Source organism: Callorhinus ursinus, unplaced genomic scaffold, assembly GCF_003265705.2.
Source record: "Callorhinus ursinus isolate GAN/ISIS: 27379988/994484 unplaced genomic scaffold, GSC_fseal_2.0 scaffold1, whole genome shotgun sequence".
Taxonomy (NCBI): Eukaryota; Metazoa; Chordata; class Mammalia; order Carnivora; family Otariidae; genus Callorhinus; species Callorhinus ursinus.
The window spans coordinates 110,448,172-110,471,593 of record NW_027397063.1 but is presented as its reverse complement, the minus strand read 5'-3'; the positions used below and the strand labels follow the sequence as shown (position 1 = coordinate 110,471,593).

The 23,422-nt window shown below is 36.3% G+C and overlaps 1 protein-coding gene across 9 annotated transcripts in view; it reads right to left on the bottom strand.

The window, feature by feature from the left end:
* TFDP2 (transcription factor Dp-2) overlaps window positions 1-23,422 on the bottom strand; it is a 167,109-nt gene that overhangs the window by 47,288 nt on the left and 96,399 nt on the right. Inside the window, exon 1 of one of the 9 annotated variants that reach the window (XM_025881228.2) lies at window positions 13,975-14,163. The exons of 5 other annotated variants lie outside the window; for them this stretch is intronic. In XM_025881228.2, the coding sequence (XP_025737013.1) occupies window positions 13,975-14,005 (31 nt within the window). In that variant the 5' untranslated portion in view covers window positions 14,006-14,163. Of the gene's footprint in view, window positions 1-12,746; window positions 12,877-13,559; window positions 13,627-13,974; window positions 14,164-23,422 lie in introns of those variants that run through there. 3 more of the 9 variants (XM_073899239.1, XM_025881229.2, XM_073899245.1) reach the window with 3 other exon arrangements.

Below are 23,422 nucleotides of genomic sequence, written 5' to 3'. Positions count from 1 at the left end.
CATTCCATACCATTTTCTAAGTCATTACTGTGTGCCAGAGTCTGTTCTAGAGGCTTCCCATATATACACCATCTCATCAGGCTTAGGACAAAGGTGTAAAATGTATTATTATTGTCTCCATTTTACACATTTAGAAACTGAGATAGAATGAAGTTAAAGAATTTATACAAGGGTCCCAAAGCTAGTGAGGGCCATAGCTCCACCTCCCAAGTTTCTGCTCTGTGTGTCACCTCTCCTTATAAGCTGTTCTCAGCCTCTGTGGTCGAGTTCCTGGAAGCCCTTCTTTTGACTTTTCATAAAACCTATGATCATTTGCTTGTTCTAGCTATCATTTATTTAGTTCTAAGTGGGTTATGTCTCTCAGCTTTGTATCCTAGCACCTCGTTTAGTCCCTGACACAAAACAGGTGCACAAAACTATAAAAACTAATTAGTATAGACTGGAGCTATTACCTTTTCTAATCTGGATGCCGTATTTCCTGCAATGTAGCCTACACTGTATTTTTTTTTTGTTACCTTCTAACTGGTGCCATAACTTATAAAGAGTCTGAAATAAATTTAAATGCTAGGTCCTTTATTATTTTGAACAACCAATATGTCAAATAAAGTTTCCTTCCTCTATAACCATGAAACTGATTTTTGTTTTTATAGAACACGCATATTTTACCAATTGCTAAATATTAAGGTTATTATCAAACTTCCCAAATATGGTTATTCACCTATTTAAGAATCCTCTCTAACTGGAGAATAATTATCTATGATCCTAGGGGGAAGAACAACTAGGTAATTGATAGACAGGTGCCATAAACTCAGGCCCAGGCAGGACAGGCATGTGAGAAGAGCACAGCCCTGCAAGAGTCTGATTCTCAGATTTTTTTTTTTTTAATTGAAGTATAGCTGACATACAGTATTATATTAGTTTCAGGTGCACAACATAGAGATCTGACAATTACAGATATTACAAAATGCTTACCATGGTAAGTGCAGTTAACATCTGTCACCATACATTAATACAGTGTTACTGACTTAATATTCTCCACGCTGTATGTTACAACCCCGTGACTGACTTATTTTAGAACTGGAAGTTTATACTTCTTAATCCCCTTCACCTATCTATCCCCTGACCCCCTCCCCTCTGGCAACCACCAGTTTGTTCTCTGTAGTTATGAGTCTGTTTCTGCTTTTGTTTCTTCATTTATTTTTTTTAAGAGTCCACATGTAAGTTAAGCCATGTGGTATTTGTCTTCTCAGATGGTTTTTAAAAATGACCTTAGCACTGCTGAATGTTTAAGATGAGATCATTTCTGATACACTGTTAGAAGCAAAAGTAAAAAACTTGCAAAAAGCAGTGGAACAAGAAATACCAAAAAAAAAAAAGACAATTAAGGTTAGGGAGGAGATTGACTCTGATTTTAAACCTAACACTAAAGGAAAATTAAGAATATAAAACTTAGGTTAAAACAAAATGAAAAACATCATTAAAGCCAGATCTGTCATGCCAGTTAATACCATAAGAATTTAGAGGGAACTTAAAAAATTTGACAAATTGATTCTAAAGTGCATCTGGAAGAGTGAAGGCAGAGAAGAGCCAAGAAAATTAAAAAAAAAAAAAAAAAAGAATAACAGGAAAGAGGGGAACTTTAGCCTACCAGATTTCAAAATTATTACACAGATGAAGTGACTGAAATAATGTGATATTGCTAAGAAGCAGATAAAAAATGTGACAAAACAGAAATTAAAGTCCAGAAATTACTTCATGTATATATGAAAATGTTATATATGGTAAAGGCAGCATTCAAATCAATGTGGGAAAGGGCGGATTACTTAAAAAATGTTTTTGTTTTTTTTTAAACATCTTATTTATTTATTTGACAGAGACAGAGATAGTGAGAGCAGGAACACAAGCAAGGGGAGTGGGAGAGGGAGAAACAGGCTTCCCGATGTGGGGCTCATCCCAGGACCCTGATGACCTGAGCCCAAGGCAGACGCTTAACAACTGAGCCACCCAGGTGCCCTTAAAAAATGTTCTTGATTGTACATCTGAAAACTAATACAATACTACATCAGCACTTCAATAAAAAAAAAAAAAGAGAGAGACACATACGAAAGAAATGTTTCTGAGATAAGAAATTGTCCACTTGGGTAAAAGAAACCTTGGATTTCAATTTCTCATCTTGTACAAAAATCAATTCCCAAAAGATCAAATATTTAAACATAAAAATTAAAGCCATAATGCCTGGATGGTTCAGTTGGTTTTTTATAATCTGGGGATGAAGAAGGCCCTTCCAAGCATGTTACAGAATTTAGAAATCTTAAGTGAAAACAGACTGATAGATGGGACTAAGTAAAAATAAATGTTTCCTAAATAGCAAAAGACCTAATACACTTAAGAGACAAATCTCAGATTTGCAACATATAGGTCATTAGATTACTATCCTTCAAAACTTGTATTTACTTAACTTGTATTTACTTAACTTCCCACTTTTAAGTCAATAACAGTAAAACAATACCTCAATACAAAAATAAGCTGAGGGCATGAAGAAACCTAAATGTCAATGATCATATGAAAAGATGCTTGATTTTAATAAAAAAAATTTACACTTTTTAAAAAAAGAAACCATTTTATGTACCAGATTGACAAAGATTAATAAATTTGATAATGCTGAGTTGGTAAAAATGTGGCGTAATGGGTGCATTTACAAAATATTTACTCGGCAGCTACTATATGTCAAGTACTAATGTTAAGCACTTATGCATATTCAGTGCAAGGGACACCGTCCCCTGCACTCAGCGGCTAACACATTGTTGGTGGGAGGGATATTGGACAGTCTTTCTGGAGGGCAGTCTGACAATGTAACTACCGAGGAGGTAATGGGTCTGTCTGTTAGAGGACATCATTTTAAATAAGTGCTTTAAAAACAATTATACACATTTTAAAGGCTCTTTCCACTTCAACAAATGTCCTTTCAGCTGCTCTCCATTGCCTAAGTGGTAAGCTGATCCCTGGCCTCTGCATCAACATCACAATTAATTCCCAATAATGGGAATACCCTCTGAGCAGCAATTCCTCTGCTGGATATATATCCTAATAAACCAAGCAGGTAAGAACAGTTACACATGTCCTAGAATAGCAACATTATGGATAAAGGCAAAAACCTAGAAACAATTTAAATGCATAAACATCTTTTGGTACATGTACATGATGGAATATTATACAGTCCCTGAAGCAGAATTACAAGTATGTATCTGCCATGGAAAAATGTTCCCACTATAAGAGGTTATGATTAGTATGACTCCATTTACCTAAAAACTACATACGCATAAATTATATAAGCATAAAAAGTATGGCAAGATAAACAACAAATGTTATGAGAGGTTAGCTCTAGTGAGTAGTATGGTGAAATGTTTTACTTGTTTTATACTTTTTCATTACTTGAAAAAACATCTTACGAACATGCAAGTGCTTGTTTTATAATTTAGAAAGCTACTGCCATTCTGGAGGGAAAGGAGAGAGAGGGAGGAAGGAAGGGAAAGAATCAGTCACAGCTGTTGAAACAAGATAAAAATCTATAAATGACACTACATCAAAAACTAATGATGTAATGTATGGTGATTAACATAACATAATAAACTTTTTTAAAAAATCTACAAATTAGGTATCTGTGTTTTATAATTAGTAAAAATGAAATCTGCTTTGAAAGTAGTTAAAGGGGCTCCACTGGGATTTCAATAATTATAACATCCAGAAATAAAAGCCATGCATTTTAGACATTATTTACTTTCATCAAATCAACTAGGTTCAACAGCAGAAACAGAACTTTTTTGACTCAAAAGGACATATTTAAATCGGTTATAAACATCCAGTATCCCAACATTTCAGCCAGGTTAAGAGAAGTAAACCAACCCTCAAAAACTAATGATGTAATGTATGGTGATTAACATAACAATAAAAATTTAAAGAGAAAAGTAAACCAACCCAAGTCCAAAGACATTTTCCTAAGTACCTGGCCTTAATTCATAGCTCCTTGGTAACAGGGGCTTGACACTGTCCAGAAGCCAATTCCTGGCAGTTGGTGTATTTATTAAAAACAAAAATTTAAAGACCTGCCTGGATTTGGGTTTTGGCAATTCCCCGTATTAACTAAATGAGATCAATCACCTAGGGAAGTGGCTCGGAAAAAGAGCTAAAAACTTAGCCAAATTTTGGCAAAGGCACACAATTTTGGCTCAAAATTTTATTTCAATTTTCTGAGTAATTAGAATCTTTCTGTTTTCCATTAGAATTGTCTAGACACCAAAGATTTCTCTCACTCATAATTCTTATAAGGGGTTCCAGTTCCAGTTAGTCACCTTCAATATGTCCAATTAAAATGAAAAATTCAGTGAAATAACTGTGGTTTGTCTACATGATGCCAGTGTATGTTATTTTTTCACAGTACTGACTTTCTGGGAAAAAAAAAAACTTTTTTTGGCCTGATTTAGTTTCTGGAAAAACCTTCACCCAAGCCTGTATCACATCCTCCTAGAAGAACCAAATTAATAACTTACTCTAAGAAAGAGTATGCCTATTTTACGGGTTTATAAATACCTCAAATCAGAAATAGTGGTATATCCCATATACAACAGGGTCCAACTTCAAAGGAAAAGCTAACCTTCAGCCCTAAATAGTTAGAAAATGACCTAGTTTGTGGTGGTGGAGGTGTTTGTCAAAGTCATACAACTCTAGCCTAATGGGGTTAGGCTTTATTACATGCAAATTATACCTTAATAAAAAAAATGGGAAAAAGTGACCTAGGCAATTTCATACTTACAAGAGACTAATTATAGATTATATAATCATTTTGCTTTCTTCCCTCAGATATTTACTTGCCTTATTCCCCAGCTTCCTTCTAGTCTCTGGCTTGGTCATCACATCAGAGATGACTGATCACTCTACATAAAAAGCACTTCCTAATTTACTATGATTTTTCACCAGAATACTTATCTCTATGTGATATATTGCCTATTAATATTTATCTGCTTAGGTGATTATTATTTGTCCATAGCCCACCCACTCCCAGAATTTAAGTTCCATCAGGACAGGGGTTTCATTATCTCATCCATTGCTATATCTCCAGCACCTAGCACACCCTGCCTGAGACATAGCAAAGTTCAACAAATACTGTTGCATGAAAATGAATACATGAATGAATACATGAATGTCTGGATGGAAGCATACGATACAAATTTGTGAGACACATGAGACCATTCCCTTCCCTAGTGATGGCTACTAGTGTCAGGTTGTCTATAACCTTCTGGAAAGATTCTAACATATATAAACATATATGCATAAACGTTCCTTTTTCCTTCACATATAGTTGAATACTGTATCAGTTTCCATGTTGCTTTTTTCCCACTTAATAGTACTGTATCTATCTTAGATGTCTTTCCATACTTGTATATGTAGTTTTCCCTCAATATTTACTTTGTAAACCACATAGTATAACTTTTTATGGATCTACATGTTTATCAATCCCTTAGTAACGGAAAAGCTTTTAATATTACAAACATTATTACAGCTTTTAATATTACAAGCATTATTAATAACAAAATCTTCTATTACTACAAATAATACTGCAATGATTATTCATGTCTTTACACATACTGGTTGTACCACATGACTGCACCAATTCACCCTCCATACAGAAATGTATAAAAATGTCCATTTTCACATATCCTTACCATCTCAGTGTGTTAATTGAACTTTGTCAACTTTTAGGTTAAAAACAGTTTCTCATTTTATTTTGGTTTTAATTTATTATAATGAATAAGGCTGACAGGTTTTGTTTAAAAGTCATCTAAATTTTCCTTCCTGAAAATTATGCCCACCTTTCATTTGCTGTTGATTTATTGGTAGACCGTCTTTAAATATTGAAAAAATAAGTATATTCTTTGTTATGCCTGATGCAAATATTTTTCCCAATTTGACATTAGCCTTTTGCTTTTATATATGATTTTCTTTGCACATTTTTAAAGAACGTAGTTTCTTGGTTTTTTTTTTAGGGGGGGCGGAGAGGGGCAGGTGGAGAGAGAAAATCCTAAGCAGGCTCCAACACCCAGCACAGAGCCCAACTTGGGGCTCAATCCCACAACCCTGAGATCCTAACTGGAACTGAAATGAAGAGTTAGATGCTTAACCAACTTAGCCACTCAGGCACCCCAAGAATGTAGTCAATTTTATAGTGATTCTTTTCCTTTGTGACTTTTGTGTCATACACAAGGTCTGTAAGTATGTTTAAAAATAAAAATAAAGGTCATCAAAAATAAAAGTAACTGCTAAGTTTATTTATCTCCCTCCTTGGAGGTGCACAGTATATAGAGACATGCCACATTTAACTTATCTTACAGGTTTGGTATTTCCACCTGGCTATGATGTTCTTCAAAATTAGCTATCATTAGTTATATACTAAGATTGTATTAAACATCCCCCGTGTTTTCTCATAATACCTTAATGCCTTCATTTTAAATTTTACATCCTTGACTCATATGGAATTTATTTGATGTGAGAAATAAAAGATCCATTTTTTCCCCTCAGATGTCTACTTAAAAAAAAATATTTTATTTATTTATTTGAAAAAGAGAGAGCACATGGGGGCGGGGCAGAGGGAAGAGGGACAAGCAGACTCCTGACGTGGGGCTCCATCCCAGGACCCTGAGATCATGACGTGAGCTGAAGGCAGACGCTTAACTGACTGAGCCACCCAGGCAACACCGCCTCAGATGGCTATTTTTAATGAATAATCTATTTCCCCTCCCCCATGCTGCTATGAAATGCTGCCTTGATCGTTTACTTTTTTGGGTCAATTTACTAACTTTCTATTCTGCTCCACAGATCCTATTTATGTGACAGTATCACATGCTTTTATTTCATTGGTGATTAACGTTTCCACCAGAGAATAAGCAGAGTCAGAACAGGAGTGTCAAGCATTTCTTTCCTTTTAACTATTAAAAGGATTATTGCCCTTTTAACTATTTGTTAATAAGTGTTGTAAAGGATGATCAATTGGTTTCAAATAAAGTACTAATGAGGTCAAGTCGCGGGTCAATTCTAGAAAAGGCCAATTCATTTTGCAAAGAAAAAAGATTCCACACCTTAAGACTGTATTTCTAATTTCAGCCAGCCATCTAGAAAGCAATGAATGTATGTCACTGAAGAGTGGACTAGAGAGAAACAATATGGATGGCTTAGAGGATTATTTATCACCTTTATTTGACAAATAACTCAGGCCCAATAGTTCAATGCACTATTTTCATAAGTAAAACACATTAATAACGCATAATTAATTTGAAAAGGCAGCATATCCAACTGGAAATGCCAAACCTGAAAGATAAAGAAAATAGAACATATCTACATAACCATAACTACAACATCGCTACAAATGGGAGGTGTGAGAAACAGAAGATAAAAGTTCCTACTATCGGGCACCCGCATGGCTCAGTTAAGGGTCTGCCTTCGGCTCAGGTCATGACCCCAGGGTCCTGGGATTGAGCCCTGAATCTGGCTCCTGCTCAGAGGGGAGTCTGCTTCTCCCTCTCCCACTGTCCCTCTGCACCCACCTCCCCATGTGTGCTCTCTGTCTCGTTCTATCTCTCAAATAAATAAAATCTTAAAAAAAAAAGTTCCTAATATCTCCAAAGTTTAATCGTTAAAGTGGCCTCTAGAACCACCCCCCTCCATATTTGGTTCTGCGATGGAATTCAAGCAGTCTATAGTACACAGATAAGGACAGAAGATCTGAAATGCACATACCCACATATCATAGGCATGGAAGAAAAGCCTAGCTGTTTTTTGCAGCTGTCAGAACACAGGACTTCTAGGATTCCCCCAAATGGACCACCTAACCAGGATCTTTCCATGAACCAAAGAAAGGCTTTCCATGAAACAAACCAAGAATCTTGAAATGGCCATAACAAGAAACAGGCTCTTAGCCCTAAGGGCATACTCTTTTTTTTTTTCCTAAGGGCGTACTTTTAAATGGGTCAATAAATCTTTCTGTCAGTCTTTCCTACATACTTTCCCTAGAGGATTAAATCTGTTCTCTTGGCTTTGATAAGCATTTTTACATGGAGGACACCTTTTAAAACAATTAGCTAGCTCCCTGTTTCCCTGGTATTTAAAACCATAAATGCCCTGGATTCTTCACTTTGAAAGGAGAAAAAAAAACTTCTTTCTTCATCTTCCTGTATGCCAGAATTTAAAGAGTGCCTCTTCATTTTTTAAATGAACTCCTTAATTCAAGCTCTGGGATCTGGAATATTATAGTTGTTTTCACTTAGTTCATCAAACCTCAAAACTAAAAGATCTTAGAAATCATTTAATCCATTCTCAATAGGTTTTCTTTATAGGATCTTTTCCTTTCAATATTTTTAAAACAACTGTCCAAAAATATGTCTCACCTACAGGTTTGATTCTATTGCTCTTTCACTGGCTTCTTTATCTTTAGTTAAAACATGTCATTTTGTCCTCTTTCTATTATCTTGCTTAGTAAAGGAAACCTTTAAATCTTAACTTTCTCATTTCTCTTCTACCTGCTTAATTAGAATTTCCCATTTTTTGGACAATGTATCTTCTGATTAATACTTGAATTATTTTACCATATGGCCTCAGACAACGTGGCTCTTCCAATCCTTCATAGCAATTCTTCCCAAATGTGCCTGGTCCTAAGATGTAAAGGGGGTGGGGGGGGTGGGGAAGTAGTGTCCCTCTTATTCAAAATGCACATTCCTAGGCTCCACTCAACATCCACAGCCTCAAAAACTAGGTGGGAATGCCTATTTTTAACAAGTGCCTCAGATGATTCTTATGATCAGTCAAGACTGGGAAAGACTGCTTCAAGGTCCCTTTTTCTCTTTGTTCAAGTTAAGGAAGTAATGGAGTGTAAGTAGACGCCATTACACTTATCTCTTTCCAAATTTTTAAAAAAGAATAATGGGCTGAGTGACCTTTATTTCTTCAGTCTCTTGTTTTTACATGCTATTATCTTTTCAGTGTTGAGCCTACATTCAGCCCCTTCTTTCAGCACCATCACCACAGCCAATACACCCACCAGATGGCACATAGACACCATGTTCATTCCTAGTAAGAGAGCGAGCGGAAGGGAGCACATTTTATCTCGTGCCAACAGCCGCTGAATGGCTAGAGTAGATCAAGGCAGCTGGGCGCAACCACAAGGATCAGAATTTATGAGTATCAGAATACCCAAGTGCACTTAATTGGAAATCATCCTCATGAAGAAGCCCACAACCCCCCTAAGATGGTAACCTGCCCCAGAATGTGTTAACAAATAAATCATTTAAAATTTATAGTGAAGGGGCACCTGGGTGGCTCAGTTGGCTGCCTTCGGTTCAGGTCATGATCCCAGGGTCCTGGGATCAAGCCCTGCATCGGACTCTCTGCTCAGCCGGGAGCCTGCTTCTCCCTCTCCCTTTGCTGCTCCCCCTGCCTGTGCTCTCTCATGTGTGCACGCTCTCTCTCTCTCAAAGAAATAAATAAAATCTTTAAAAAAAATTTACAGTCAGGAGAGATATTTTTCTAATATTTATAAAAGATGGCAATGACTGCAGACAGACCTACAATTTAATAATTGCATTCTTTTTTTTTTTTTTTTAAAGATTTTATTTGTTTATTTGACAGAGAGAGACAGCAAGAGCAGGAACACAAGCAGGGGGAGTGGGAGAGGGAGAAGCAGGCTTCCCGCTGAGCAGGGAGCCCGATGCGGGGCTCGATCCCAGGACCCTGGGATCATGACCTGAGCCGAAGGCAGACGCTTAACGACTGAGCCACCCAGGCGCCCCTTAATAATTGCATTCTTAAAATAAATTTAAAACTTTAGGACACTTAAACTCAGAAAGACCAAAGACCACCCATGAATTATAGTTTCAAAGCAGTTCTTTTCCCTAGCAAATTAGAAAACGGGATCATTGAATTCCATAATACCATACTCAAAACTGCAATGATGAATATTCTTTTTCAACAATATGTTCCATTTGAGAGCTATTATTGAAGCTACATCTAAATCATATTTTAAAGAGCAAGAAATCTTAGATATCAATATCAACAAAAATCTTTTAATTAAAATCTTACCCATTAAAAGATTTTTCAAAAAAAAAAAAAGATTCTGCAAACTCTACACTTAAGTTCCCTGGGTCTACTCGACACACCGTAAGTGGCCAGTTAGCAGTCTCTTCATTTTTCTGTCAGAGAAATCGCTAAGACAGTGACAAACTTTGTACCATAAATGAGCAAAGTGCCAAAAACCAAGCCCCCTACTGATGGTCTCCAGCTTTAGAGTCAAGATCAAAAGTTCATTTACAAATTGGTTGCTTCAAACTTGGTAGAAAGTAATGCTGTTATTACACAATAGGTTCCTGGATCCTTTCGCAAGAGTTAACTCATACTACAGTTAAAGCACAATATTCATACTATTTTATCTGCTCCTAAACAACAATGTTAAAGGCTTTCTTTTCAGAAAAATAAAGGCATCAGGCAAATCTTCCCTCTGACCTCCACCTCCGAAATGAAGAGATTTTTAGGTTGCTGTTGTTTCTAGTCACACACATATATATGAGGCAGAGAGAATGTCTACATTAGTCACTCTCTGGGTATTCTAACTTGGAAAACAATGAATAGGTAAGGCTCAGATTCCCAGAGACCTCAGTTTTGTGCTAAAGAGTTCATATATACAAGGCGAGAACTCTAGGTACCCCACTCCGAACGTCTTTCAGTATATTACTCTTAATTTGAAGGGTTAACAGTCTCAAAGATTTCTGTATTGTTGTTGCTGATGCTATTAAATAACCCTGTCATGTCTACATTTATATTCGTGACACACATTTTTGATAACTACAATCTAGGATTTTGTCATAGTTATATGTCACATGTGGGGCCATCAACTTTTTTTAGGGCTATTTCTATATATACTTTGATCAAAATCGTAAAAAATTTTACTTTAGTCAGACCTATAGTTTGTAAATCCATTTTCTTTGAAGGGAGTAGGGGAGAAGGAGACAGAGAATCTTAAGCAAGCTCTATGCCCAATGCAGGGCTCCATCTCACAACCCTGAGATCATGACCTGAGCCAAAAGCAAGAGTCAGATGCTTAACTGACTGAGCCACACAGGCGCCCCTATAAATCCATTTTAAACTCCATGTGAGTTATTTTACTTATCTTAGAAAGAAAAAAACCCTAAACTGCTATCTATTGCTATTCCTTAAAAAAGCAAAATGTATGAAGATCAATTTTAGAATCTTACTGTAATCTTAATTAAAACAATGATCTGAAAAGCTTCAAAATCTCTAAATTCTGTCATTATGTGAAGCAAAGAGAATTTTCAGGGTAGCCCACAGATCCCAGTTAAGAGCAAGAGAAATTTTTAATAATCTCCTTGAATGTTGGTATCTTTTCCTGTCTTCTCTTTAGACCAATTAAACATTTAGAAAACCATTTAATATTTGCTCCTTACACAAATTTTGAACTATGGTTTACGGAATTTTTTTGGCTGTTATCTATTCTTACAAATTTTACAGTGCAGGGTATGGCGAATTTTTACTATGTGCCTTACATGTGAAAGATCTGGTGCTCAGCACTGGTTTTTCAAGAGTGAACTTTAAAGAGATGTATAAAGTTGTAATGTGTATAAATGCACACTATACAACAGCATAGAACTTCTCTTTGTTACTTGTAAAATGAAAGGTTTTTACTCGTTATGAATTCCACAAATTCAAAAACTATTTTTTTTTAAATTTTGACTGCTTTCATTACATGTGTATTGTTTCCAAGCTCTTCCTTTGCTACTTCTTCCAGCAAATAAACATTCTTCTCTGTCCATTAGCAGCCAATCCAAGCTTACGATCTTTCTTTTTAGAGGTTCATTTCAATTAAACTCAAAATATTTCTCTCACATTTCTTATTCAAAGATCTTTTTGGAATAAGTCTTATGCTTCCCACTGAAGATAAAAGGATCTCTCACACTATATGCAAATAATGTTTCATAATGAAATTTCATTTTGAGGCTTAGTACCTATTGTGCAATTACAAACTTTTGCAACCTAAGTATTCCTTATATATTTTATAATGGCTAGGCTTTTTTCCAAATATTCTGTAGGATTTAATGATCATTTTTTCCACTACTTACATGCACTAAAATTAACTTTCTCACATTTCCATTAATTACACATTAATTTTTTAAGATTAAAAAAAGCCTCTCCAAAAGGTATGTTACTCTGATTCTCAAAATCTAAGTATAAAGGAAAAAATTTTAAATGACTAAGTTTTATTTATTCCCTGATTAAGTCAGATTTATGACCTCCCCTCCCCATTCCAGCTACTGTGAATTTTGAATAAAACAACCTCAATTGTAACAGAAGAAACATCTGTTGCTTTTTTCTTCATCAGGGCTTTCCTAACTGAAAGAAAGGCTCTCTGCCTGACCTCCTCTCTCACTCCCCCTCCCCACCCACACTAAGTTCCGTAAAACTCTTTTTTTAAGTAAATGTATTATTTAAAAGGTTACTGTATCTACTTAAAATGTCATAATTTATTTAGAAACATTCACTTCCTTATTAAGATTCAAATAATGAGTAAATGTTATATACATCAAAAAACAAGAGGTAGGTACTCTTGTAGAATATTAATTGTAACTGAAAGACAGACTTTCTAGAGTATACTTGAAGTGATCAACTCAAGTTGTCACACATTCCGGGCTCACTTAGTATTATTTAGGGTTAAGATTTTCTTCATAGTTTCCAGATTCATATAGGATCTTGCATGCTATATTTTTTTTGCCAATCCAACACTAACATAATGGCAGTCACTACCCCAAGAGGCAGACACCAAATGGTGCCACCCACACTCTCACACTGTGCCTCATAATAAACCATAAAGCAGTGGAATGCACCGGCCCCTTTATGAGCAAACAATGCCTGAGCTTCATTAGAATACAGCTGACATTTTCAAAGCACAAATACTTTTAAGAAAAATGTACTAAGAAAAAAAGGAATGAAACAGCTATAAAAGCTAAAATATTTTTTTAACTGTCAGGTTTATTTCAAAGATCCTGAGGAAGCATATTTTGCTGTTGACAATTTAAAAGTTTTCATAAATAAAAAAATGTACAGTTAAGGGCAAACCTTATTTTATTAACTACTGGAAAGAAATGAAAGTAAAAACTATCATCTGAATTGCATTCACAAGTAGTAACTATGAAGTACCTTCAAAATTATTCATTTCCTCAACTGCTTTCCTACTTCTTGAATGAGGAAAACTGAGCTCTAGAATTATTTTCATATTTTAATTGATTTATATAAGTAACTGAGTGATAAACTAAGCTTACTCTACCCCTCCCCCCCTGCCCAACCCAACCCCCATACCCTGTAGTTTTCCTGTCTGCAACAAGCAAGGACGTCTTGAATTCAGCGTGCTCTTGGCTATTTATCAACTTAATATTGCTGCTGCTGGAAGAATATAAAATAAACCTGGTAAAAACTCACCCAGCAGTAAGAAACAAAATGATCTCTCTTACCTGGTCTAAAGAAGCATGCCTCTCCCTGCAGTACCAACAACACTCTACAGTCTTTGTTACCATTCAGTGGAAACTTGAGACTGTGTCAGACATAAGCAATCGAGCTCAGAAAAGCTCAATTTAAAATACTTCTCAATAAAACTAAAAAGATGCTCAAGAAAACCGTTTAGGTAACTGGCTTTCAAAAGACATATGAACACTGTCTAATGCAACAAAGATCATTCAAAAGATACTGGAAGTGTAAGTCTTAAGAGAGGGGCTTTTTAATGTGTAGAATCTTACTTTCTTATTAAAGGTTGTTTTAAAAATATGCTTAAAATAAAAGCAGTAAAATGATAAAATGGCTAACTCCAAGCTAACACTTTTCTAAATATCACTTGAATTTTAACTAGCTAAAAAATAAGATTAAACTTACTCATGAAATCTGCATAATTCGAATTGTACATGTCAGGGTATTTGCTGGCTCCAAAGCAGTCACAAAGCAGGAGACCTTAATGCATCTTGAAAGCAGAGCAAAAGCACCATAAGTTACAGGGGGAAAAAGAAAAAAAGGAAAAGAAAAACAAAAAGAAAAAAATGAAATAAAAAGGAGGAGAAACTCTTGAAAAACTGGCCGGGGTTTTTCAACCTGTAATAACTGCCTAGCTCCTCTGGGAGGAAAAAAAAAGAAGTCCTGGTCCTGCCCCCTGAGATAGGAGGCTATGTTTCAATGCCAAAATGAATGACAGGCCTATTTCTGATATCAACAAAGAACAGCTTAGTTGGGCTCGATTTTTTTTCACTTTCCCACACGGTTAGAAGTTCTAAATTTTTCAGGTTAGTATCTTTTTATCTAGGGTTAAGCACCTTTCTCCATTTTCTCAAGAGAACCTCATTATGTTGTCCTAGTTTTTTAAATGATTAATTAAAAATACATACCTAATCATCTTAGTTTTTCCTAGGCAGGAAGCTAAACAAAAGATGACCTCTGAAGTTCCTTTCCAAATCTACCTTTTGTAATATCAGATCACCATATGACTAATTATTAATATTGATAAGCTTTTCCTGCATCCTGGTATGTGGGTACAAGGAGAAACTAAAAGTAGGTAACAACCATAAAAATAAGGTAACTGAGATAAAATTTTCAACTAGCTAGATGTAAAGATAATTTACTAAAGTACATGTGTATGATTATACAAATTCAAAACAATAAACACTTCGATCAATGACATATATTTACTGAATGCCTATTATGAGCCAAGCACTATTTGGGGCTCTGAGGATATAGCAGTAAACACAACAGACAAAAGCCAAACAAAAATCCTTGTCTTCAGTGAGCTTATTTGTTTATATTTCAGTTCCCTGAACGTAAAACTCTCCTAGATAGACTAAGATCTCTCTTTCCTTTTTTGATTAGTTACCACCTAATCTGAAATAGTTCCCTCTGAAAGTATATCTTGACAACAGCTTCAGGAGGGAAAAGATTTTGTACTTTCTTCAGTGTTGTATCCGCAGTGCCTATTAGACATTCAGATAGGTATATGTGAGTGAAACAGATCAAAGAGAGCTTTTTCTTAGTCAAACTTTTCTTTGCAAACAGACTATGTATCACCTATTACTTACATGCCTAAAGGTGTTAACTTGGGTTACAATTATATAATAGCTTAAAATTGAAAAAACAACCTATATGGCCCCATATCTTTTCAGATTCTAAAATCTGTTTTCACTATCAGATGTGAGGTCACTATATTTGGTTAAAATTCCATACACTGGGGTGCCTGGGTGGCTCAGTTGTTAAGCGTCTGCCTTCAGCTCAGGCCATGATCCCAGGGTCCTGGGATCGAGCCCCGCTTCGGACTCCCTGCTTGGCTTCTCCCTCCCACTCCCTCTGCTTGTGTTCCCTCTCTCGCTGTCTGTCAAATAAATAAATAAAATCTTTAAAAAAAATAAAATAAAATTCCATACACTAAGTTTTTGTGGACTCTCAGATTTCAGAGGAGTTTGAATAAAAAAAGAATTTTGGAAGTTACATGGCATCCCATCAGTTTTGTATATGTGGAAATAACTTTAAATTTCCCTGCTTCTCATCATTCTTGGTCGCCCTACCATAAATCACACACAGAAAATAAGTGCACACCTCTGTCAAATCAGCCAGAAGTGCTTGCACATGTCACCCAAGGCCAGAATATTCAGGGGCTAGACAGATATGGTCACACCTATTCCAGTATAGTCTTTTTTTTTTTTTTTTTGACAGAGAGAGAGAGAGAGCACAGGAACACAAGCAGGGGGAGTGGCAGAGAGAGAAGCAGGCTCCCCGCTGAGCCAGGAGCCTGACATGGGGCTTGATCCCAGCATCCTGGGATCATGACCTGAGCTAAAGGCAGACGCTTAACCGATTGAGCCACCCAGGTGCCCCTCTAGTACAGTCTTAAAACAAAAGAAAATTAAATTTGTCAGTACTCAGATACACTCATAATACTTATAAATAGCAGAGTATCACTCCCTCCCCCTGTCCCACCACCAGAGCTGGACAATGATTAGAAGTTCAAATATACACTATCTGGAATATTCACACATTCAAAATGTGTTCTAACAAAAAATCTAACAGCAACCCAAGGTCAGGAAGACATGTGATGGCTGAGGTCAAGAAATGGGATCAAGATAAGGTGGGGCCAAAGCAAGATTTCATCAGGAATGGTTCCTACAGGAGCGATTTTTCTTCTCCCTAACCATCATTCATTCTTTCTTCAACAAATACTTATGGAGCACTTCTAATGTATCAGGTACTGAGCTAGGGAGCAAACTGACCTACTCCCTACTGTCTACCCCATAGATCTGACCTTAAGCCTACCCCTATTCTTCCATGTTTCCTTCTCCATGTTTGCCTTCCTTGCCAGTGCTCCTTCTCCATTTCCAAATTCTTCACTCACTAGTTTCTGTGTTCCTTTACAACTGTATTACGCAGTTTGGGGGATTTATGAGACTTCTTACTAGCATAACAAAATATACCTTGTGTATGTCCTCTCAAACAATTTCTCCCTAATCTTATTTAGAAAATCCACTTAACCATCATATTATTTACAACTACTGGTTATCTAGAAAAACACCAAGGGGGGCTAGGCATTCATTCCCCCAGGTTTATAAGCTAATTTATTCAGAATGGAGTTTGCTATGCTTATTGGTAACCTGACCAAGTATTAACCACATTTTACAGGTACCTTTCTGATTCTATAGGCAGAAGTGATATTATGATAGCACAACCATAGTTGTTATTTGCCCATTCCTATTAAAGTATGTGCCAGATCCATGTTGTGAGGGAATGGAAATTACCTATGCTAGTTTCCCATACTTACATTTTGAAATAAAATGTCTAATCATCCTGATGAGAACTACATCTAAAGCAAAGGGTTCCTGCTACAACTTGCATGGATAAGTGATAGTTTCTTAAATATATCATGCAGTAAAAAGTAACTTCACCTTCACTTGCTCCTCTTCTTCTTCCCACCTTTAAATACAGACACTTTTCAAGGATCTATCGTTGATGCTCATTTATTCAAGATTTATATTCCCTCTTTGAAGGGTATTATCTATTTCTATGGCTTGATCACCACTATATAAATGACTATGAAAATTTATACTTCTAGCCTTAGTCTTCTCTGTTCTGCTCTGCTCTAAACTCTTATTTACAATTGCCCACTGGACATCTCTGTCTCTATGTCCCACAATCTCAAGTCAATTTCTGCAGTACTGAGCTCAGTGTCTACCTTCCCAAACCAGCTCATCCTCCTATGTTCCCCATTCTCATTAAAGGCAAAAAAAGAAAGTGATTTTCTATTCTTATTTCTTCCTCACCATTCAAATGCCCACAATGTTCCCAGTTTTTTTCCCCTAAAACACACATCATTCCCCTAGTTCAAAAACAAAAGAAATAAGAAATACAACTTCTGATGACCTCCTGATTACCCTATCAAAAATAGTGGTAGCCTTAAGCCACACATGGCTATTTAAATTCAAATTGATTAAAGTTAAATGAAACTAAAAACTTGATTTTCCAGTTGCACTGACACATGTTAGGTCCTCAACAGCCACACATGGCTAATGGCTTGCAGATACAAAACATTTCCATCATCACAGAAAGTTCTATTAAACATCTCTGGTCTAGGGCGCCTGGGTGGCTCAGTCAGTTAAGCATCTGCCTTCGGTTCAGGTCATAATCCCAGAGTCCTGGGATGGAGTCCCACATCAGGCTCCCTGCTCAGGGGGGAGCTCTGCTTCTCCCTCTCCCTCTGCCCGTCCCCCCTGCTCTCTTCCTCTCTCTCAAATAAATCTTTTTTAAAAAATATGGTCTCTAGTCTAGACAGTAACAGCAAACTACTTAAAACAGTCGTCTATATTTTCCTCAATTTGGCCCCTTACCCTCTACCTTAGAAGGTATCGAACCTTATTTTCTCCCTAAAACTCAACCACAACAGGGCACCTAGGTGGTTCAGTCGTTAAGCGTCTGCTTTCGGCTCAGGTCATGATCCCAGGGTCCTGGGATTGAGTCCCACATCGGGCTCCCTGCTTGGCGGGAAGCCTGCTTCTCCCTCTCCCACTCCCCCTGCTTGTGCTCCTACTCTATCTCTCCCTCAGCCAAATAAATAAATAAAATCTTAAAAAAAAAAAAGAAAAAAAAAACTCAACCACAACAAAAATCCAAACAACCTGATTTAAAAATGGGCAAAGGACTCGAATAGACATTTCTCCAAAGAAAATATACAAATGGCCAATATGCACATGAAAGGATTTCAACATCACTAATCTTTAGGGAAATGCAAATTAAAACTATAATGAGATCACCTCATAACCATTAGGATGACTAATATCAAAACAACAGAAAATAAGTGTTGATGAGAATGTGGAGAAACTATAATCTTTGTGCATTGTTGATGCAATGTAAAATGGTACAGCTACTATGGAAATCAGAATGTTGATTCCTCAAAAAATTAAAAATACAATTACCATATGATTCTGCTGGGTCAGCTCCACTTAGAGGTATATAACCAAAACAACTGAAAGCAGGGTCTTATAGGGATATTTGTACTTCCATGTTCATAGCAGCATTATTGGCAACAGCTAAAACACAGAAGCAACCCATGTGTCTACTGATGGTAAATGATAAGCAAAATGTAATAAGTACATGCAATGGAATATTATTCAATCTTAAAAAGGAAGAAAATTCTGAGACATGCTACAATACAGATGAACCTTAAGGACAGTATGCTACATCACAAGAGACACTGTATGATTCTACTTATATGACTACTTAGAGTAGTCAAAATCATAGAGACATAAAGTAGAATGGTGGTTGTCAGGGGCTGGGGGAGGGGAAAATGGGAGATACTATTTAATGGATACAGAGTTCCAGTTTTACAAGATGAAAAATGATGGAGATGGATGGTATGATGGTTGAACAGCACTACGAATGTATTCTGTATCACTGAATGTATATTTAAAAATGACCAGGATGATATTTTATGTTATGTGTATTTTACTATAATAAAAAAATATTGAAAAAACAAAACAAAAATTGATGTAGGAGAACAGAGGGTATGTGGGAAATCTGTACCTTCCACTTAATTTTACTACGAACTTAAAACTTTGCTAACAAAATAAAGTCTACTTTTTAAAAAAGCACATATAACAGCCTTGTCCAAAATGTCTTGTCTTCTCTTCTTTACCTCCTTAGTCCACCCACTCCTCCACATCCATTATAGTTCCACCTCTATTACAAGGGCTCCTCTTACTTCCTGAAGTCTAACCTAACCTCCTACCTGTGTATTCTTACATAAAATACATTAAAATATCAAGACCAGTACAGCTAAGATCAATGTGTTATAAGAATAATTTTGGTACAATCTAAATTATAACAATTAAATTACATGATAAATTCTTAACGAGATGTCAAAGCTGCAAAATTAAGTTAGTTCATTCAACCTACACATATTTACTAACTGTTTACAACATGACAACCTTAAGTAGGGGACCTAAAAATACATGGGAGAAGAAAAATTATAATCCCTCGCCTCAGGAAGCTACAGTCTAATGGAGGAAATGTTATAAACAAGCAAACAAATACAAAAACACCAACTGTGTCCATTGCTAGGGAAGAAACCAGTGGCATCAAAGAGCTGGCAAGGGGTATTCCATGCGAGTCCTTTACACACAAGGTGCTCTAGGAAGATCTCTCTGAAGCCAGTGATATTTAAGCTGCAACGTGGAAGATGAGGTGTCAGCAAGGTAAAAGCAGGAAGAACATTTCAGGCAACAGAGAACTGTGAAAAGGCTCACATAACACCCATAACCTTAAAAGTAAAGCAAATAAATGGAAACTGAGGAAGTCAAATAAAATACACATGAGGAAATGGCTTTAGGGAAAAAAAATAATTCACTAATTTTTGTTATTGACACAAAATAGTAGAAGGAACCCATTTCTTATTTTCTTATTTGAGGCTACAGCAAAGAACATGGGGAATGAATCAGGATCATGGATGCCATTCTGAGCAGAAGTCTAAAAAGGAACACCAGGATTATCAGACCTCAACAAATATTCTCTAAACACAATTATGAATGCACAACATTGCACTGTACATGTCATATTTTATTTCCCTGTAAGTGGATATTTACACAGTCTCCATATTTTGCCATTATAAATAATTATGCAAAAATTATGTAGTAAACAATTATACACTCAAATCTTATTTTTCTTTTTTTTTTAAAGATTTTATTGATTTATTTACTTGAGAGAGAGAGAGAGAGCAGGGGGAGGAGCAGAGGGAGAGGGACAAGCAGACTCTGCCCTGAGTGCAGAACCCGACGGGAGGCTCGATCCCATGACTTTGAGATCATGACCTGAGCCAAAATCAAGAGTCAAAATCAACCGATTAAGCCACCCAGGTGCCCCTCTCTTATTCTTTTCTAATGACAGACTCCAAGAAGGGTTTTAGTAGGTGAAAGAGTATCAACTGCTTTAAGGAGTTTGATGTGTATTACCAATTATTTGTGTGTGTATGTGTGTGTGTATTACCAATTTGCTTCCCAGAGGACTTATACTGATTCACACTGCAAAGGGAAGTAGATTTAAAGAATAAGAAGTAGATAAGAATAATAAATAAAAGTATATAGGAGGAAATAAAAATCATCCACAATTCAAATACCCAGAAATGATTATAATGAATATTTTACATATATATATCAAGTCTTTTTCTATGCCACATATTTTTCCTTTTCCAGAAAAAGCAACGGGAGGGATCATGTTGTACATGCTGGTTTAACTTTTTGAACTTAATAAATTAAGTTTATAACACCTATACAATACCATCATATATTAGTGTCACAAAACTCAGTTATTTATCACACTGCTTCCAAATGGTAATTCTCATCAACAATGCCGTGAACGTTCTTTGCTAAAATCTTCCAGGTCTTCCTTTAACCAGGATAAATCCACAGAAAAGAAAATGCTGAGTCAGAGTTTGTGTATTTTAAAGATTTTTGATATGCACTGAGCAAATTATCCTCCAGAGAGGCTGTATCATTCTGAGTTCCCAGACTGGCCTCTACCAACCCCAAATTAGGTATTAACAACAACAAAAACAAAACAACAAAATCTTTGCTCTATTGATTGGCAAACATTGGCTTTTGCTATTTAAATTTGCATTTTGATACATATTTGTATTTTTATTATCCATTTGCATTTCTTTTGTGAATTTCCCATGTTACATTTTTTCTTGTAATGCCAATATTTATATTTGTATTACATTTAGTTATGTTTATTATGTGAAGTTTCTCAGATCTGCCTTGTTTTTGATGACCTTGACAGTTTTGAGAAATATGGTCTGGTATTTTGCAGAATGCCACTCATTATGGGTTTGTCTGATTTTTTTCTCAGAGTTATAAATTATTCATGAGGAAGATCTCATCACATCATATCAAGGGTACCAGCTATCAACATGACTTATGACTGATAAAGTTACCTTGAGGATCAACTGGCCAGGGCTATTTTTTCAGGTTTTTCTACTGTAAAGTTACTCTCCCACCTCCAGCCTGTGTTTCCATTAACTACAATTTGGAAGCACCACACTGAGTGTAGCCCACACTCAAGGTGGGGTTGGAGGGTTTAAGCTCTACCTCCTTGAGGAAGAAGTGTCTAAATTGGTGCCTAAATAAATTACTTGGAATTCTGTATGGAGACTTGTCTCTTCTCCCTCATTTATTCAATCACTATTTATATGAGTATGTACTCGTGTATTTTTATTTTATACTTAAAGTTAAAATCCAACATTATTTATTTTGTTGCTCAAAAGGCTCCAGTTTTGGCCACTGGGATCTTTTTCAGGTTGGCTCCTGTGTTGGTTTGGCATAATCCACCTTTTTTTTTTTTTAGTACTTCCTTACTTTCTGGTATTATAAAATATTCCAGCTTCATCTTGTATATTTCCTGCCCCAAACCTACAATAGCTGTTTTTCTAAGGAGTCTTGGATCCTTTTATTGGAGAATAGTACTAGAAACCAAGATCTGGGTGGTGGGTGACACTATTGGTTTTACAAACTCTAATAAGATTTGATTGAAATGGCATTATGTAATTTTTATTTGATTTGAAAAGAACTGTCAATTTTTTTTTTTAAGATTTTATTTATTTGACAGAGAGAGACACAGTGAGAGAGGGAACACAAGCAGGGGGAGTGGGAGAGGGAGAAGCAGGCTTCCCATGGAGTGGGGAGCCCGATGCAGGGCTCGATCCCAGGACCCTGGGACCATGGCCTGAGCCGAAGGCAGACGCTTAACGACTGAGCCACCCAGGTGCCCAGAACTGTCAACTTTAAAATACTTATTTTTCTCTTTCAGGAATACAGAATTACTTTCATGTATTGAGTTATCCTTTATGTTTCTTAGTACATAATAAAATAATTGCTTTTTCTGTATATCACAGCAACGATAATAATTTAAATATCACTTGATATTTCCTCCATCTGCTAATACAAATCTTCCAGACCTTACAGAGTCTCCAACAGCCTACAGGGATTTCCACAAGCCTTTAGAGGAGTGATCCCATTAGCCTTGGCTGCACATTACAATCAACTGGGAAACTATATCCAAGTCACACTTCAAGCCAACTCCATCTGAATCACGGCGGGCGAGACCAAGGCATAAGTATTGCTCTAAAGGTATCAGGTGATTCCAGTGCGTATCTAAGCTAAGAAACACCACTTTAGTCTTCTACGTGGCTTCATTAGAAGCTCATTCCCAGTTAAGTACTGCTGAGTAATACTGCCTCCACTAGGAACAGATCACCTTCCCCTTCCTCTGCGGAAACACTGGCAGTCCATGAGATGCCAAAGCTTCAAGTTTTGCATTTTCTGAAAAATACTTTGCTCCCTTACTATGTTATATTACCCTATAAGAGATATGCATAAGAGGCAGCACTGCTCGTGACTTTAATGAGAAATTATTATTAAATATTTTAAAAGATAATTGTTTTGTTGTTTTCATAAAAACGTACACCTACCCTATTCTCAAAGGATTCACACATGATTCAAACAGGTCTGGCCATAAGACAAACTGTACTACCACCATGCAATATTAAGAATCATTTCCCCTTTCTAAAGACCAAGATTTTTCTCACAGGTTCAGCCTCTTTCTTCCCCTGAGATACAATGAACATAATCATAGCAACATTAGAACTCAAACCCTGCTCAACTCCTGACTGACTCAATCCCATGGACAAATGGCCTAACAAAAGAAATGCGCCCATTTCCAGGTATAAATACTATTTACTCCAATCTCTACTGTTCTTGTACACAAAATGTGTGGCATTAAAATTATAACACACATACAAAAGAGGGTA